Source organism: Pristiophorus japonicus, chromosome 13 (genome assembly GCF_044704955.1).
Source record: "Pristiophorus japonicus isolate sPriJap1 chromosome 13, sPriJap1.hap1, whole genome shotgun sequence".
NCBI classification, from domain to species: Eukaryota; Metazoa; Chordata; class Chondrichthyes; family Pristiophoridae; genus Pristiophorus; species Pristiophorus japonicus.
Window position 1 is genome coordinate 120,923,610 of NC_091989.1, and position 19,972 is coordinate 120,943,581.

The window sequence follows — 19,972 nt, forward strand, 5'->3', positions numbered from 1 at the left end:
AGAGTGGCTCACGCACATTGCCCCGATTACCACCCGTTTACATTAGTGGGTGGAAATCAGGTGCTGTGAGTCTGTGATTTCCCCATCAGCACTACCCGTGGTCACTGCTGAGCAACTTTTGCTTAAACTATATCAAAGTATTAAAGAAAGTAGTAAACACAGCATATACACATTGGGGTTCTTTATTTGGAACAAGCTTATATTGGCCAGGAGTCTGTGAGAACCCTTCTCTTTTTAAATAGTGCCATGAGACCTTTTACATCCACCTGACAGGGCAGACTGGGACCTTGCTTTAACATCTCAACCACAAGACACCACCTCCGACAATGTAGTACTCAGCACTGCTCTGAAGTGTCAGCCTAGATTGTGTGCTCAACTCCAGAGTGGGACTTGAACTCACAACCTTCTGACTCAGGTGAGAATGTTACAAACTGAGCCAAGCTGACACTGTAGTGTTCAAATAGTCCTTGTTATAGATTGTGTTTAATTAGGGCTTTAATTAGGAGAACAAAAATTAAAAATGATATCCATGCATATAATTTCAGGAAAGTAAATGGCATTTGACAATGGAAACAAACCAAACATTTGCCAAAAGGCAACATTTTTTAAAAAGTTAATACTGAGTATTGTGTGAGGGTAAATCAGCTGTGGCTTAGTGGGTAGCACACTGGTCTCTGAGTCAGAAGGTTGTGGGTTCAAGTCTCACTCCATGGACTTGAGCACAAAAATCTAGGCTGACATTCTAGTGCAATGCTGAGGGAGTGCTGCACTGTTGGAGGTGCCGTCTTTCGGATGGAACATTAAACTGAGGCCCCGTCTGCCCTCTCAGGTGGACATAAAAGACCCCATAGCACTATTTCTAAGAAGGGCAGGAGAGTTATCCCCATTGTCCTGGCCAATATTTATCTTTCAATCAACATAACAAAAACAGATGATCTGGTCATAATCTGTTTGTGGGAGTTTGCTGTGCGCAAATTAGCTGCCGTGTTTCCCACAGTACAACAGTGACGACACTCCAAAAGTACTTCATTGGCTATAAAGCGCTTTGAGACGCCCAGTGGTCGTGAAAGGCGCTATATAAATGCAAATCTTTCTTTCTTTAGGAAATTAGTTATCGTAAAGGTAATGAAGATATTAAATGCATCTCTTGAACAGTATAGCTCTGTGAAAAGTTAGAAAATCCCTGATTTAGAGAATAATAGATACTGGGTGTGATTGCAAAGTTGAGAAACACATGTGACATTACAGAGAGGTGCAAGAACTAGTGATAATGGGGGCCTTCAACTATCCTAATATAGACTGGGATAGTAATAGTGCAAAGGACAAAGAGGGGGAAGAATTTCTGAAGTGTGTTCAGGAGAACTTTCTTAGTCACTACACGTTCCTGGCCCAACAAGGAAGGTGGCATTGCTGGATCTGGTTCTGAGGAATGAAGTGGGTCAAGTGGAGCAAGTGTCAGTAGAGGAACTTTTCAGGAACAGTGATCACAGTATCATAAGCTTTAGACTAGCTATGGAAAAAGACAGGGAGCAATCTAGAGTAAAATAGTTAATTGGAGGAAAGCCAATTTCAGTGGGTTGAGAATGGATCTGGCCCGAGTAAATTGGAATCAAAGATTGACAGGCAAAACTGTAATCAAACAATGGGCTGCCTTTAAAAAGGAGATGGTTCGGGTACAATCGAGGTACATTCCCACGAAGGGGAAATGTAGGGCAATCAAAGTCAGAGCTCCCTGGATGATGAAAGAGATATAGAGTAAGATGAAGCAGGAAAAGGGGGCGAACGACAGATGTCAGGTTGAGAATACAAATGTGAACCAGGCAGTATATAAAAAGTTAAGAGGGGAAGTGAAAAAGGAAATAAGAGGAACAAAGGGAGTATGAGAATAGATTGTCAGCTAACCTAAAAGGGAATCCAAAAGTCTTCTATAGGCACATAAATAATAAACGGGTAGTAAGAGGAGGAGTGAGGCCAATTAGGGACCAAAAAGGAGACCTGCGCATGGAGGCAGAGAGCATGGTTAAGTACTAAATGAGTACTTTGCATCTGTCTTTGCCAAGGAAGAAGATACTGCCAAAGTCAGAATGAAAGAGGAGGTAGTTGAGATACTGGATGGGATAAAAATTGATCAGGAGGAGGTACTAGAAAGGCCGTCTCAACTTAAAGTTGATAAGTCACCAGGCCTGGATGGGATGCATCCTAGGATGGGGAGGGAAGTAAAGGTGGAAATTGCAGAGATACTGACCATAATCTTCCAATCCTCCTTGGATACGGGGCTGGTGCCAGAGGACTGGAGAATTTTAAATGTTACACCCTTGTTCAAAAAAGGGTGTAAGGATAAACCCAGCAACTGCAGGCCAGTCAGTTTAACCTCGATAGTCGGGAAGCTTTTAGAAACAATCAGGGACAAAATTAACAATCACTTGGACAAGTATGGATTAATTAAGGAAAGCCAGCACAGATTTGTTAAAGGCAAATTGTGTTTAACTAACTTGATTGAGTTTTTTGATGAGGTAACAGAGAGGGTTGATGAGGGCAATGATGTGGTGTACATGGACTTCTAAAAGGCATTTGATAAAGTGCCACATAATAGGCTTGCCAGCAAAGTTGAAGCCCATGGAATAAAAGGGGCAGCGGCAGCACGGATACGAAATTGGCTGAGTGACAGGAACAGAGAATAGTGGTGAACGATTATTTTTCGGATTGGAGGAAGGTATACAATGGTGTTCCCCAGGGGTCGGTACTATATATTTTCTTGATATATATTAATGACTTAGACTTGGGTGTGCAGGGCATAATTTCAAAATTTACAGATGAAACAAAACCTGGAAGTATAGTGAACAGTGAGGAGGATAGTGATAGACTTCAAGAAGACATAGACAGACTGGTGGAATGCGTGGACGCGTGGCAGCTGAAATTTAATGCAGAAAAGTGCAAGGTGATGCATTTTGGTTGGAAGAATGAGGAGAAACAATATAAACTAAAGGATACAATTCTAAAGTGGGTGTAGAAACAGAGAGACCTGGGGATATAACTGGGGGTATATGTACACAAATCATTGAAGGTGGCAGGGCAGGTTGAGAAAGCAGTTTAAAAAAAAGCACACAGGATCCTGCGCTTCATAAGTAGAGGCATAGAGTACAAAAGCAATGAAGTTATGATGATCTTTTATAAAACACTGGTTTGGCTTCAACTGGAGTATTCTGTCCAGTTCTGGGCATCGCACTTTAGGAAGGCCTTAGCGAAGGTGCAGAAAAGATTTACAAGAATGGTTCCAGAGATGAGGGACTTCAGTTACATGGATAGACTGGGGATGTCCTTAGAGCAGAGAAGGCCGAGAGGAGATTTGATAGAGGTGTTCAAAATCATGAGGGGTAGAAAGAAACTGTTCCCATTGGCAGAAGGATCGAGAACCAGAGAACACAGATTTAAGGTGATTGGCAGAAGAACCACAGGCGACATGAGGAAAAACTTTTCTATGCAGCGAGTGGTTAGGATCTGGAATTCACTGCCTGAAAGGGTGGTGGAGGCAGACTCAATTGTGGCTTTCAAAAGGGAATTGGATAAGTACCTGAAGGATAAAAATTTGCAGGACTACGGGGAAAGTTGGGGGGCGGGGGTGAGTGGGGAATGGACTAGTTGAAGTGCTCTTATAGCGAGCCGGCACAGGCTCGATGGGCCGAATGGCCTCCTTCCATGCTGTAACCATTCTATGATTCTATTCTATGAAACCGCAAGAGAAAAGTTTAATGTATAATCATAGGATGAGATCACAGCCTTGAAGTCACCCCATGTATCTTATTTTTAAATAACATAGATATTGTGAAAGTCCAGGGTGGTTTTGTAATGAAGGTGGACAGCCAAAGTATCGGATATCACAGATGTATGTTGATGTCCGCATCAAAGTACTAATGATTGTGATGATAATCACAAAGTCTGTTGCGTGAGGATCAACATTTAATTACTTAAAAATTCCGTGGTCAATGTACATTAGATATTGGGAACATGTCTGCCCTGACTGTACTGTAGTCACCAGTGCATATTGAAATACAATATGAACATTAACAATTGTATTTCAATACGCACTGGTGACTACAGATGTCACCATATGGAAATTTAGCAATAGAGTCAGGGTAGACATGTTCCCAATATCTAATGTTCATTGACCGCTTCATTTTTAAGTAATTAAATGTTGATCCACACTCAACAGACGTTTCATTAGTACTTTGAACCGGACATCAACATATTTCTGTGATATCCAATGCTTTGGCTGTCCACATTCATTACGAAACCACCTTTCACAATATCTATATTATTTAAAAATAGGATACATGGGGTGACTTCAAGGCTCTAAAGCGGTTAGGGTTCCTGGCTGCACATAAAATAAATGGTGCTGATTATAGTCTCTGGGATACAGGCAATGTTATACTCCATGTTTATTATGAAGTGTGGCACTTTTATTCGCTTCACGGGCTCAATGTGAGATGAAGATGCAGTGTACGGTGTAGCTTGTGTTGTGCCACGGTCATGGTGCAGTTTTGTCTTTTCAAAAAGCTCTGCACTGCTATAAAAACATTGTGGTATGAGAAACTATTGCCTACTGATCGTCACTAATAGCCCACATGACATGGGCTCCCAGTGATATGAGAGGCTGACTCAATATTACACATACACCACACCTACCCAAGGCTCGAATTAATCTGTAAAGCTTTGGCCAGCATCTTTGCTCCAGTGTCTCCCATGGCATTGCCACTGATATCAATCTTTTTCAAGCAGGTGTTGCTGCCCAGAGCATTAATGAGAACATTGGTTCCAGATTTTAATCGTGAATCAGCAACCGACAGTGACTGCAGGGGCTAAAACAAAAAGCAGAATTGGTTATTTGTTTTTTTAATTACATTTTTTTTAAGGTGCATTTATCACATTTTCCCCTTGACTTTTCTTTGCCTCCCTATACCACACATCATTCGCAGCTAAATGGGAAAGCAACCGGCTCAGACGCAGGCTTCAGCCAGTGCCATTCTGTGGCCAGCTGCTAAGATAAGACACTACTCTCTCCTTGCCAAGAAAGGCCTGCCCTCCACTAGTGCCTCCCTCTAGCAGTACAGTGGAGATTGGGAACTTACTCTGAGAGGAATCTGAGCTGCAAGCCCTGTCCTACACTTCCATGGAGCGGTAAATTAGAATGTTGACAGTTCCACACCACCATCCAACCAAGTAAAGTCACACTATTATCTTAAATATCAACCACTTATAAAATCAATCCAAGTCTTCTCAATTTGGGTGAAATTTAGCCAACAACCCCAATCTGAGCTATGAATTGAGATATCTGGAAGCAAACCCCATTGACCCTCTCAAACCAAAGCTTCAATTGGGATCGCCCAAATATAGGATAATTGATATTCTGGAAGCAGTTGTAATTTCCTTGCTTGAAATATTGTGCAAGTGGAAGCTCCCACCAAAGACCCTGAACACATTTGCAAAGTGTCTTTCGTTTCAGGGTGTAATTCTATCTGGATCCAAACTGAAAAAGGCTACTTGAACACATATCACTGAATCAGATTACCGAAGACTCAAGGAGCAGCACCTCATCTTTCAATTAGGCAGCCAGCCAGCCTCAACATTTAGTTCAACAACTTCCGATCATAACCACCACTTCCATTTTATCAGACAGCAGGTGCTGGTAATGGTTCTCCTCTAGACCCATCGTTTGTTTCTTTACTTGTCCCAGTACCACCCTCTTTTCCCTTACACCATCATTTATTTTGTCATTTAATCACTCCTGCCCTCTACCCTATCACAGACCTTCCCTTTTGTTCTTTCCTTCTCCTCTTCCCCCTTTTTCCTGGCTCTGTATTTGCTTATAAACTGTGAGGAGTATCTAACTTTTTCCAGTTCCAACGACAGGTCATCGACCTGAAACATTAACTCTGTTTCTCTCTCCACAGATGCTGCCTGATCTGCTGAGTATTTCCAGCATTTTCTGTTTTTATTTAATTGTATCAACTTCGGTTATTTTACTTGACGATAATAAACTTACACACTCTTCGTCCTGGATGAGCTGGACGATCCTGTGAAGAATATCAGCCAAGGCTCTGAAAATATTAACACAGTGTAAGGCTACTGATTCACCTTCCTGAAGAACATGGGCAGAAACTCTCTCTTTTTTTTTAAAAAGGGACAAACATGTAAACTTGTCGGTGTGTTTGCATTTACTTTGACTTTATATTGAAATTCTTCCCAAGTGCTACATGTCGGATGGATTTGCTTCTTCCAATAGACAAGACCAACGTTACCATGTCAGAGTCAAACCCTGCAAAAGAGGGAAAGCGTAAATTAAACACCATCATCCCCATGTCTCAGTCAAATTGCACTTGTGGAGAATCACCTACCGTTGTCTGATAAATCCAGGCTACTGATGGTGTTGGCATCAATAATGTGATCCTGGATCACCTGAGCACCTGCTGATCTCAACTACACAGAAAACAAAGGGAAGAGGTTTGTTTTACAATACTGCGACTACTTCACTCTGTCAATAGGCTTCCTAGGCTGCACTTGCCCCACTGGTCTGCACTGCCCAGCGGAATGGAAAGTCAATGATTCATCCAGGCTGCTAAGAGGAAGGCAATTGCTGGGGACCATTTATTCCTGCAGGGAGGGAATGATGATTCCTTTTCCCTCTAGGACAGTCTCACAAATTTCAGCAGGGGCCGCAAGAACTGCTGGGGAGAGAGGTCAAAATTAAAACAATTACAAAATGAAAGCGTGGAAGTGAGAGAAATTAAACAATGTTTTCCCTTTGTTTTGATTTTTTTGAATTTATTCCAAAATGAGTTAAGGTTCTGCATCCCCACACCAGGCAGGCCTCCCGGTCAGGTATATGAGCTGCTTTTATTTTGGGCTAAGTTCTAATCTAATGTCGCTCCCGATCCATAGGTCTCATACAGCCAGCGGCAACTCTAATGTAAATCTGCTGTGTTTGCTGAGGTCGGCGGCTGGGAGGTTGTTCTGAAGCATCTCCATTGCAGTATAGTGCAGGTTGTTTATCGCCTCACACCCAATGGTGTTTTTAAAACCAGCAACTTCGGAAATGTGAAGAGGCAATTCAGGGTGACATACTCTGTTACCCGATTCTTCACTTGTGAGGCACTATGTGACCTCTGCTCAACAACTCCCCACAAGGGCATTACTGGGGTCAAGGGCACACCATGTGAGAAATTAGCGGTGAAATTCCTGCTTTAATGTAAACAAAAGACTGCCCGCGCTAATGAAACTGCATTTGTGGAATTCACACATTTCAAAACCGAGCATTTCCGTGATTTACTTTAGTGGGTTGTTAATTATGCAGAAAATCAAGTATTCTTCTGCCTTAGCTCACATATCCATTCACCTGGTTTCTGTACTTCCTTTCAGATTTGGCAGGGTTGCCAATTGTTAACAATTTACCGATTTCGCACTCTTGTTTTAAAGCAAATGATTTTCTCCTTCACCCCTGTGAATTGCTGCATTAAAAGTAAGTGCAAAATCAATGAGTCGATGATAAATATTGCAAGTGTTGGCAAGGTTGACTGCACTTCAGGGATAAATTGCAGAAAAATCCTTTTTTTAAAAACATGACCGGATGGACCCTCTACAGGAAATATTGGATCATGATCTGAGAGTACAGCTTTCTGCTCATTACCTCACAATTACTAAGATCCAGGTGTACGTCACAGATGTGAGTGTTACAAGCCAGGCCCTGAAGAATGGCTCTGTAGAGTTAAAAAAAAGAGACTATTAACAAAACAAATTGCCATTAAATATCATACAGACTCAATCTAAGCACTGTATGAGAAAAGAGCAGGTGTGTTATTATATTGTTTCCTAGAGCTTGCTTGATTGGCTTTGGACGTCTAATTGGAATTTTACAGTTTGTTCCTAAATTGGCCTCACATTTTTTTCTCTGTTTTCTCTCAGAAGATTGCTTGGCTCTGTGTGTGTGTGTGTGTGTGTGTGTGTCTGTCTGTCTGTCTCCGTGTGTGTGTGACTGTGTGCCTATTTGTGTGTGTCTGTCTGTGTGTGTCTTTCTGTGTGTGTCTTTCTCTGTGTGTGTGTGTATGTCTGTGTATCTTTGTGTGTGTGTGTCTGTCTGTCTGTCTCCGTGTGTGTGTGACTGTGTGCCTATTTGTGTGTGTCTGTCTGTGTGTGTCTTTCTGTGTCTGTCTTTCTCTGTGTGTGTGTGTATGTCTGTGTATCTTTGTGTGTGTGTGTGTGTGTGCCTGTGTACACATTTGGTGAGGGGGTGGGGGAAGGGTGGGGAATTGTGTTCAGAATCCACCCCATGCCAGGATGGGATGGGTTTGATAGACAAGCTGGTCTGTACCTGTCCTTCTTTCCATACATTCACATTATGCTGATGTCAGTAGAATGGGAGCCAGAATTTGCAAGTATCTATTAGGGTTGATTCCCCAATTAAATGCTGCTGTCAGTTTAATTGCTGCTGTGATCTAATTGAGATATTTAAAATGATAAAAGGGATTCACAAAAGGGTAGACACTGAGAAACTATGTCCCTCTGCTGGGGAATTCCAGAATAAGGTGGAATTGTGCCACTGGGGTGGGGGGGGGGTGGCGCAGGGCGACACTGGGTGGAGTTGGAGGAGCGTGGGACAAGAGTTGGGGAGAGTACGGGACGGAAGTTGGGGGAAGCGCGGGGCGGGAATTGGGGAGAGCGCGGGACAGGAGTTGGAGGGGAGCGCGGGACGGGAGTTGGGTGTGGGCACGGGACGAGAGTTGGGTGTGGGCACGGGACGGGAGTTGGTGGGGGGAGCGCGGGATGGGAGTTGGAGGGGGGGGAGTGCAGGACAAGAGTTGAGGAGAGCGCGGGACAAGAGTTGAGGAGAGCGCGGAACGAGAGTTGGGGAGAGCGCGGGACAAGAGTTGAGGAGAGCGCGGGACAAGAGTTGAGGAGAGCGCGGAACGAGAGTTGGGGAGAGCGCAGGACAAGAGTTGAGGAGAGCGCGGGACAAGAGTTGAGGAGAGCGCGGAACGAGAGTTGGGGAGAGCGCGGGACAAGAGTTGGGGTTAGCGCGGTACGGGAGTTGGGGGGGAGCGCGGGACGGGAGTTGGGGGGGTAGCACGGGACGGGAGTTGGGGGTGGGCGTGGGACGGGAGTTGGGGGGGGTAACGCGGGACGAGAGTTGGGGGGGGAACACGGGACGAGAGTTGGGGGGGTAGCGCGGGACAGGAGTTGGGGATGGGCGCGGGACGGGAGTTGGGGGGGGAACGTGGGATGAGAGTTGGGGGGGAACACGGGATGAGAGTTGGGGGGGGGAGCGTGGGACGGGAGTTGGGGGGTAGCGCGGGACGGGAGTTGGGGGGAGCGCGGGACGGGAGTTGGGGGGGAGCGGGACGGGAGTTGTGGAGGAGTGGGACGGGAGTTGTGGGAGAGCGGGATGGGAGTTGGGGGGAACACTGGATGGCAGTGGGGGTGCTGGGAAAGAGTGGAAGGGGTTGCTGGGTGGGAATGGGGAGGCGCTGGGCTGGGGGGGTGGAGCACTGGGCAGGGGGGGGGGGTGAACTGCAGTTAGCCGCAACATTCCTAAATTAAGGAGGTAAAACAATCAGTTTGCAACAGCCCAGCGAGCTGAATCTGAAGTATGATATTTTAGCTGTTGCAGTGATCTGTGTCCATTGGACATGTTTGACCATGTTGTTAATTATTGCTCTTGTTGGAAGATTCTCAGGATTAGCTCATGTCCTTGTTACATCAATAATCTTTCCATGTTGGGGGTGATATTGGTCTTCGGCGGTAGCGTGAATGGACTCACAGCTGAGCGGCAGCCTGTTTTACACCATGACTGATTTTCTTTTACATAAACCTCATTGGAAAATAAATATGAACGTGGTGTGAAACGGACGACTGATTTGCTATCACCCAGTTTGCACTACTGGTGACCAAGTTCACTCCCTCAACCTCAAGATCAGAAATAAAACAGCTGGAAAAACTGGGTTTCCTTGCACATTGTTTTAAAAAAAAGATTGCTCAGTTGTGATTTGTCAGTTTCAAAGTGTGATGTCGGGAGTTTAAAGGGCACTTTCAAAATCTTTATACCTTTAGTTTGCAAAGGGTTCTTGTTATATATGTAAACTTGTATATACCTTGTACAGATACCAGAGGGCTCATCTCCTGGAGTCCCAAGGGATCCCATAATCCCTTGGGAACACAGGTACTTAAGGAGGCCTCACAGTTTGGAGAGGCACTCTGGAGACCTGCAATAAAATACTACGGTCATACTTTACTTTGAGCTCAAAGGATCCAGTCAGACTCTTTATTCATACATAACAACTGGCGATGAGATACAAATGATGAACCCACGATGCAGAGAACAGTGGGCATCCTGGAGAAATTCTCAGTGGTAGATGATTGGGAAACCTTCGTGAAGCGACTCGACCAATACTTCATGGCCAACAAGCTGGAAGGAGAAGCGAACGCAGCCAAACGAAGGGCGATTCTCCTCACCGTCTATGGGCACCAACGTATGGCCTCATGAAAAACGTGCTTGCTCCAGCGAAACCCACAGAGCAATCATATGATAGAAACATAGAAACATAGAAAATAGGTGCAGGAGTAGGCCATTTGGCCCTTCTAGCCTGCACCGCCATTCAATGAGTTCATGGCTGAACATTCAACTTCAGTACCCCATTCCTGCTTTCTCACCATACCCCTTGATCCCCGAGTAGTAAGGACCTCATCTAACTCCTTTTTGAATATATTTAGTGAATTGGCCTCAACAACTTTCTGTGGTAGAGAATTCCACAGGTTCACCACTCTCTGGGTGAAGAAGTTCCTCCGCATCTCGGTCCTAAATGGCTTACCCCTTATCCTTAGACTGTGACCTCTGGTTCTGGACTTCCCCAACATTGGGAACATTCTTCCTGCATCTAACCTGTCTAACCCCGTCAGAATTTTAAATGTTTCTATGAGGTCCCCTCTCATTCTTCTGAACTCCAGTGAATACAAGCCCAGTTGATCCAGTCTTTCTTGATAGGTCAGTCCCGCCATCCCGGGAATCAGTCTGGTGAACCTTCGCTGCACTCCCTCAATAGCAAGAATGTCCTTCCTCAGGTTAGGAGACCAAAACTGTACACAATACTCCAGGTGTGGCCTCACCAATGCCCTGTACAACTGTAGCAACACCTCCCTGCCCCTGTACTCAAATCCCCTTGCTATGAAGGCCAACATGCCATTTGCTTTCTTAACCGCCTGCTGCACCTGCATGCCAACCTTCAATGACTGATGTACCACGACACCCAGGTCTCTTTGCACCTCCCCTTTTCCTAATCTGTCACCATTCAGATAATAGTCTGTCTCTCTGTTTTTACCACCAAAGTGGATAACCTCACATTTATCCACATTATACTTCATCTGCCAAGCATTTGCCCACTCACCTAACCTATCCAAGTCGCTCTGCAGCCTCACAGCATCCTCCTCGCAGCTCACACTGCCACCCAACTTAGTGTCATCCGCAAATTTGGAGATACTACATTTAATCCCCTCATCTAAATCATTAATGTACAGTGTAAACAGCTGGGGCCCCAGCACAGAACCTTGCGGTACCCCACTAGTCACTGCCTGCCATTCTGAAAAGTACTCATTTACTCCTACTCTTTGCTTCCTGTCTGACAACCAGTTCTCAATCCATGTCAGCACACTACCCCCAATCCCATGTGCTCTAACTTTGCACATCAATCTCTTGTGTGGGACCTTGTCGAACGCCTTCTGAAAGTCCAAATATACCACATCAACTGGTTCTCCCTTGTCCACTCTACTGGAAACATCCTCAAAAAATTCCAGAAGATTTGTCAAGCATGATTTCCCTTTCACAAATCCATGCTGACTTGGACCTATCATGTCACCATTTTCCAAATGCACTGCTATGACATCCTTAATAATTGATTCCATCATTTTACCCACTACCGATGTCAGGCTGACCGGTCTATAATTCCCTGTTTTCTCTCTCCCTCCTTTTTTAAAAAGTGGGGTTACATTGGCTACCCTCCACTCCATAGGAACTGATCCAGAGTCAATGGAATGTTGGAAAATGACTGTCAATGCATCCGCTATTTCCAAGGCCACCTCCTTAAGTACTCTGGGATGCAGTCCATTAGGCCCTGGGGATTTATCGGCCTTCAATCCCATCAATTTCCCCAACACAATTTCCCGGCTAATAAGGATTTCCCTCAGTTCCTCCTCCTTACTCGACCCCCCGACCCCTTTTATAACCGGAAGGTTGTTTGTGTCCTCCTTCATGAATACCGAACCAAAGTACTTGTTCAATTGGTCCGCCATTTCTTTGTTCCCCGTTATGACTTCCCCTGATTCTGACTGCAGGGGACCTACGTTTGTCTTTACTAACCTTTTTCTCTTTACATATCTATAGAAAGTTTTGCAATCCGTCTTAATGTTCCCTGCAAGCTTCTTCTCATACTCCATTTTCCCTGCCCTAATCAAACCCTTTGTCCTCCTCTGCTGAGTTCTAAATTTCTCCCAGTCCCCAGGTTCGCTGCTATTTCTGGCCAATTTGTATGCCAATTCCTTGGCTTTAATACAATCCCTGATTTCCCTTGATAGCCACGGTTGAGCCACCTTCCCTTTTTTATTTTTATGCCAGACAGGAATGTACAATTGTTGTAGTTCATCCATGCGGTCTCTAAATGTCTGCCATTGCCCATCCACAGTCAACCACTTAAGTATCATTCGCCAATCCATCCCAGCCAATTCACGCCTCATACCTTCAAAGTTAGCCTTCTTTAAGTTCTGGACCATGGTCTCTGAATTAACTGTTTCATTCTCCATCCTAATGCAGAATTCCACCATATTATGGTCACTCTTCCCCAAGGGGCCTCGCACAACGAGATTGCTAATTAATCCTCTCTCATTACATAACACCCAGTCTAAGATGGCCTCCCCCCTAGTTGGTTCCTTGACATATTGGTCTAAAAAACCATCCCTTATGCACTCCAGGAAATCCTCCTCCACCGTATTGCTTCCAGTTTGGTTAGCCCAATCTATGTGCATATTAAAGTCACCCATTATAACTGCTGCACCTTTATTGCATGCACCCCTAATTTCCTGTTTGATGCCCTCCCGAACATCACTACTACTGTTTGGAGGTCTGTACACAACTCCCACTAACGTTTCTGCACACTGGTCCGGGGGCATCTGAACCTGAAGGAAAGCGTTCTGATGGCGAGGTACCATTCTACAAAAGGTCTGAAGACCAGGAAGTGGCGAGTTAAGTCGCCGAGCTAAGACGCCTTGCAGAACATTGCGAATTTGAAGGACATTTGGAGCACATACTCAAAGACCTTTTCGTACTTAGCATTGGCCACAAAAGCATACTTCGCAAACTTTTGACTGTAGAGGCCCCAACCTTGAGTAAGGCCAAAGCGATAGCGATAGACCAGTGACAATATGAAGCAAATCTCTCAGCACACAAGTGCTGTTACAAATACTGTGAACAAAGTGATGTTGTTTTCAAATCGCAACATACAGGGCCGGCCCTACATGCCTGCAGCTGCACGCCCGCAGATGTCTCAGAGTCCACCATCAAGGGTGATGACTGCAAGGCCATTAACACCTTGTTGGCGCTGCGGGGGTGATGATCGTTTCCATTCATGCCGATTCAAAGGGTACGTTTGCAAGGGCTGTGGAACGATGGGACACCTCCAATGAGTGTGCAGGCGAGCTGAAAATCCTGTTAATCATGAAACCACCATGTTGCAGAGGAAGACAGATCCACGGCGGATCAGGATGAACCAGAGCCTCAAACCGAGGAAGCAGAGGTATATAGGGTGCACACATTCACCACAAAGTGTCCCCCGATAATGCTGAAGGTTGAACTAAATGGACTCCCGATGTCAATGGAGCTGGACATGGGTGCAAGCCAGTCCATGATGAGCAAAAAGACTTTTGAAAAATTGTGGTGCAGCAAGGCCTCAAGGTCAGTCTTGACTCCAATTTGCACAAAACTGAGAACTTACACAAAGGAACTGATTCCCATAATCGGCAGTGCTACTGTAAAAGTCTTCTACGATGGAGTGGTGCACAAGTTACCACTCTGGGTAGTACCGGGCGATGGTCCCACGCTGCTCGGCAGAAGCTGGCTGGGAAAGATACGCTGGAACTGGGACGACGTCCGAGCGCTCTCATCCGCTGATGACACTTCGTGTGCCCAGGTCTTAAACAAGTTCCCTTCACTGTTCGAACCAGGCATCGGGAAGTTCCAAGGAGCAAAAGTGTAGATCCACCTAATTCCAGGGGCGTGACGCATCCATCACAAGGCGAGAGCAGTACCGCACATGATGAGAGATCGAGTTAGACTGGCTGCAAAGAGAGGCCATCATTTCGCCGATCGAATTCAACAATTGGGCCAGTCTGATCGTTCCTGTCCTCAAGGGAGACGGCACCGTCAGAATCTGTGGTTACAAATTAACTATCAATCATTTCTCCCTGCAGGACCAATACCCACTACCAAAGGCCGACGACCATTTTGCTACATTGGCAGGAGGCAAGACGCTCACGAAGCTGGACTTGACCTCGGCCTACATGACGCAGGAGCTGGAGGAATCATCGAAGGCCCTCACCTGCATCAACACGCACCAAGGTCTCTTCATTTATAACAGATGCCCGTTTGGAATTCGATCAGCGGCAGCAATATTCCAGAGAAACATGGAAAGCTTACTGAAGTCGGTCCCGTGCACGGTGTTCTTCCAGGACGACATCTTGGTTACAGGTCGGGACACAAGCGAGCATCTACAGAACCTGGAGGAGGTTCTTAGTCGACTCAACCGCGTGGGCCTCAGGTTAAAACGCTCGAAGTGCATTTTCCTGGCGCCTGAAGTGGAGTTCCTGGGGAGAAGAATCGTGGTGGACGGCATCAGGCCCACCAATTTGTAGACCGAGGCAATCGAGAACGCACCGAGGCCACAGAACGTGACGGAGCTGCGGTCGTTTCTAGGACTCCTGAAATATTTTGGTAACTTCTTACCCCGGGTCTCACTGTTAGAACCACTGCATGTCTTACTGCGTAAAGGAGACGAATGGGTAAAAGCTAGAAAACTGTTATGCTTAAACAAATTGCTTGTGTTGTATGATCCATGTAAGCGTTTGGTACTAGCATGTGATGCGTCGTCATATGGCGTCGGGTGTGTATTGCAACAAGCTATTGATTTTGGGAAATTGCAACCAGTTGCTTATGCATCCAGGAGTCTGTCTAAGGCCGAGAGAGCCTACAGCATGATTGAGAAAGAAGCGTTAGCATGTGTCTATGGGGTAAAGAAAATGCATCAATATCTTTTTGGGCTAAAATTTGAATTGGAAACTGACCATAAGCCACTGATATCCCTGTTTTCTGAGAGTAAGGGGATAAATAATAATGCATCGGCCCGCATCCAGAGATGGGCGCTCACATTGTCCGCATACAATTACGCCACAGGCCAGGCACAGAAAACTGTGCCGATGCTCTCAGTAGGCTGCCATTGCCCACAAGGGGGTGGAAATGACGCAGCCCGCAGATTTAGTCATGGTTATGGAAGCATTTGAGAGTGAGCAATCACCCGTCACAGCCCGACAGATTAGAACCTGGATGAGCCAGGACCCCTTACTGTCTCTAGTTAAAAACTGCGTGCTTCACGGGAGCTGGTCCAGTGTCCCACTGGAAATGCAGGAAGAGATAAAGCCACTCCAGTGATGAAATGTCTATACAGGCAGACTGCCTTCTGTGGGGAAATCGGGTAGTGGTTCTCAAGAAGGGCAGAGACACCTTCATCAGTGACCTCCACAGTACCCACCCAGGCATCGTAATGATGAAAGTGATAGCCAGATCCCACGTGTGGTGGCCTGGTATCGATGCGGACTTAGTCCTGCATGCAGTTAAGCAATGCACCCAGGGAGCCGCCACTAAGTTTATGGTCTTGGCCCTCTAAACTGGCCTCGGGTCCATGTCGACTATGCAGGCCCATCATGGGTAAAATGTTCCTTGTGGTTGTAGACGCGTACTCCAAATGGATTGAAAAGAGATGATGTCGGCAAGCATGTCTGCTGCCACCACTGAAAGCCTGTGGGCCATGTTTGCCATGCACGGACTACCCGATGTCCTTGTGAGCGACAACGGGCCATGTTTTACAAGTGCAGAGTTCAAAGAATTCATGACCCGCAACGGGATCAAACATGTCACATCTGCCCCGTTCAAACCAGCATCTAATGGTCAGGCAGAGCGAGCAGTGCAAACTATCAAGCAGGGCTTGAAGAGGGTAACTGAATGCTCACTGCAGACTCGCCTAGCCCGAGTCCTGCTCAGTTACCGCACGAGACTCCACTCGCTCACTGGGATCCCACCTGCTGAACTGCTCATGAAAAGGGCACTTAAGACAAGGCTCTCGTTAGTTCACCCTGATCTATATGAACAGGTAGAGAGCAGGTGGCTTCAACAAAGTACAGATCATGACAATGCAAATGTGTCACCCGAAATTGAAATCAATGATCCTGTATTTGTATTGAATTATGGACAAGGTCCCAAGTGGCTTCCCGGCACTGTTGTGACCAAAGAAGGGAGCAGGGTGTTTCGGGTCAAACTTTCAAATGGACTCATTCACTGGAAACACTTGGATCAAATCAAACTCAGAGTCACGGACTATCCTGAGCAACCCACTTTGGACCTGACCTTCTTTGACCCCCCAACATACACACCAGTGGCAACCGACACCGCGGGTGACCACAAAGCAGAACGCATCATCCGCAGCTACCCAACAGAATCGCCAAACCAGGCAGCCCAGCAAGGCCAGCTGCACAACATGAAGGAATTGAGTGTAATATCGCCAAGTTTGCAGATGACACTAAACTGGGTGGCGATGTGAGCTGTGAGGAGGACGCTAAAAGGCTGCAGGGTGACTTGGACAGGCTAGGTGAGTGGGCAAATGCATGGCAGATGCAGTATAATGTGGATAAATGTGAGGTTATCCACTTTGGGGGCAAAAACACGAAGGCAGAATATTATCTGAATGGCGGCAGATTAGGAAAGGGGGAGGTGCAACGAGACCTGGGTGTCATGGTTCATCAGTCATTGAAAGTTGGCATGCAGGTACAGCAGGCGGTGAAGAAGGCAAATGGTATGTTGGCCTTCATAGCTACGGGATTTGAGTATAGGAGCAGGGAGGTCTTACTACAGTTGTACAGGGCCTTAGTGAGGCCTCACCTGGAATATTGTGTACAGTTTTGGTCTCCTAATTTGAGGAAGGACGTTCTTGCTATTGAGGGAGTGCAGCGAAGGTTCACCAGACAGATTCCCAGGATGGTGGGACTGACATATGAGGAGAGACTGGATCAACTGGGCCTTTATACACTGGAGTTTAGAAGGATGAGAGGGGATCTCATAGAAACATATAAGATTCTGACGGGACTGGACAGGTTAGATGCGGGAAGAATGTTCCCGATGTTGGGGAAGTCCTGAACCAGGCGACACAGTCTTAGGGTAAGGGTTAGACCATTTAGGACTGAGATGAGGAGAAACTTCTTCACTCAGAGAGTTTTTAACCTGTGGAATTCGCTACCGCAGAGAGTTGTTGATGCCAGTTCATTGGATATATTCAAGAGGGAGTTAGATATGGCCCTTACAGCTAAAGGGATCAAGGGGTATGGAGAGAAAGTAGGAAAGGGATACTGAGGGAATGATCAGCCATGATCTTATTGAATGGCGGTGCAGGCTCGAAGGGCCGAATGACCTACTCCTGCACCTATTTTCTATGTTTCTATTTTTCTATGACCTGATGCATACTCAGTAATAGTGCCCTGTGACTTAGCTCACTAATGTCATTTACTGCAGAATATGAACGGGAGTAGGGGGCCCATAGCCGGGTACTGTCCGGTGCCCGGGCCACCCTTAATCTGTCCCTGGGAGTACCTTCACCACATGGACTGCAGCGGTTCAACAAAGCAGCTCACCACCACCTTCTCAAAGGTAATGAGGGTTGGGCAATAAATGCTGGCCTTGTCAGTGATGCCCACATTCCATAAATGAATACAAAAAACAGTGTTCCTCACATCTATTTACAGTGTTATCTGCAGAAAGGAAGCTCGCAGTCAAGGTCATGCAATAAAACAACAGGTTCTAGTCAGTGACCTTTCTTTCAACTGCAGTTGTATATTATGCAAAAGTATTTTCTCACTACAGAACTGGAGTGTGTTACCATTAAAAAGCAAAGAGGATATTTCAATATGTTATAAAGTAATAAAACGGTGATGTAGTAGCAAATTCAGCATTTGCAGCTTAGACAGACTCCACCCCATTGATCAAAGAACACAAGAATTTTCATTGTCTGGTTTTCCCCACCTGCTGTTAAAATTGCTGCAAGAATACATGTTTTGAAAGGAAGCCAGAGATTTGCAAATAGGGAACTAACTAGGTTTGAAAACAATGATGTAACCGTGTCAGACAGTGCCAGGTACTGCTGAAACTCAGAATGACTTGTGTACTCTCCCCGTTCACTGTTCTGTACCCTGTGTACTCTCCCCGCTCACTGTTCTGTACCCTGTGTACTCTCCCCGCTCACTGTTCTGTACCCTGTGTACTCTCCCCGCTCACTGTTCTGTACCTGTGTACTCTGTCTCCCCACTCACTGTTCTGTACCTTGTGTACTCTCCCCACTCACTGTTCTGTACCTGTGTACTCTCTCTCCCCACTCACTGTTCTGTACCTGTGTACTCTCTCTCCCCACTCACTGTTCTGTACCCTGTGTACTCTCCCCGCTCACTGTTCTGTACCTGTGTACTCTCTCTCCCCACTCACTGTTCTGTACCTTGTGTACTCTCCCCACTCACTGTTCTGTACCTGTGTACTCTCTCTCCCCACTCACTATTCTGTACCCTGTGTACTCTCCCCGCTCACTGTTCTGTACCTGTGTACTCTCTCTCCCCACTCACTGTTCTGTACCCTGTGTACTCTTCCCACTCACTGTTCTGTACCTTGTGTACTCTCCCCACTCACTGTTCTGTACCTGTGTACTCTCTCTCCCCGCTCACTGTTCTGTACCTTGTGTACTCTCTCCGCTCACTGTTCTGTACCTGTATACTCTCTCTCCCCACTCACTGTTCTGTACCCTGTGTACTCCCTCTCTCCACTCACTGTTCTGTACCTGTGTACTCTCTCTCCCCGCTCACTGTTCTGTACCCTGTGTACTCTCTCTCCCCGCTCACTGTTCTGTACCTTGTGTACTCTCTCCGCTCACTGTTCTGTACCCTGTGTACTCTCTCTGCTCAATGTTCTGTACCTTGTGTACTCCCTCCACTCACTGTTCTGTACCCTGTGTACTCTCTCTCCCCACTCACTGTTCTGTACTCTGTGTACTCTTCCCACTCAATGTTCTGTACCTTGTGTACTCTCTCCACTCACTGTTCTATACCTGTGTACTCTCTCTCCTCGCTCACTGTTCTGTACCCTGTGTACTCTCCCCACTCACTGTTCTGTACCTGTGTACTCTCCCTCCCCCACTCACTGTTCTAGTCCTGTGTACTCTCTCTCCTCGTTCACTGTTCTGTACCCTGTGTACTCTCCCCACTCACTGTTCTGTACCCTGTGTACTCTCTCTCCCCCACTCACTGTTCTGTACCCTGTGTACTCTTCCCACTCAATGTTCTGTACCTTGTGTACTTCTCTCCACTCACTGTTCTGTACCTGTGTACTCTCTCTCCCCGCTCACTGTTCTGTACCCTGTGTACTCTCTCTCCCCGCTCACTGTTCTGTACCTTGTGTACTCTCTCTCCCCGCTCACTGTTCTGTACCTGTGTACTCTCTCTCCCCCACTCACTGTTCTGTACCCTGTGTACTCTTCCCACTCAATGTTCTGTACCTTGTGTACTCTCTCCACTCACTGTTCTGTACCTGTGTACTCTCTCTCCTCGCTCACTGTTCTGTACCTGTATACTCTCTCTCCTC

At 46.3% G+C, this 19,972-nt stretch overlaps 1 protein-coding gene across 1 annotated transcript in view; it reads right to left on the reverse strand.

Annotated features, from left to right (window-relative positions):
* Window positions 1-19,972, reverse strand: part of carmil2 (capping protein regulator and myosin 1 linker 2) — a 119,528-nt gene that overhangs the window by 60,248 nt on the left and 39,308 nt on the right. The window contains exons 13-17 of the mRNA XM_070896921.1: window positions 7,682-7,751; window positions 6,393-6,474; window positions 6,217-6,313; window positions 6,041-6,095; window positions 4,684-4,856 (exon numbers count right to left, since the gene is read on the reverse strand). Coding sequence (XP_070753022.1) covers window positions 4,684-4,856; window positions 6,041-6,095; window positions 6,217-6,313; window positions 6,393-6,474; window positions 7,682-7,751 — 477 coding nt within the window. The remainder of the gene's footprint in view (window positions 1-4,683; window positions 4,857-6,040; window positions 6,096-6,216; window positions 6,314-6,392; window positions 6,475-7,681; window positions 7,752-19,972) is intronic.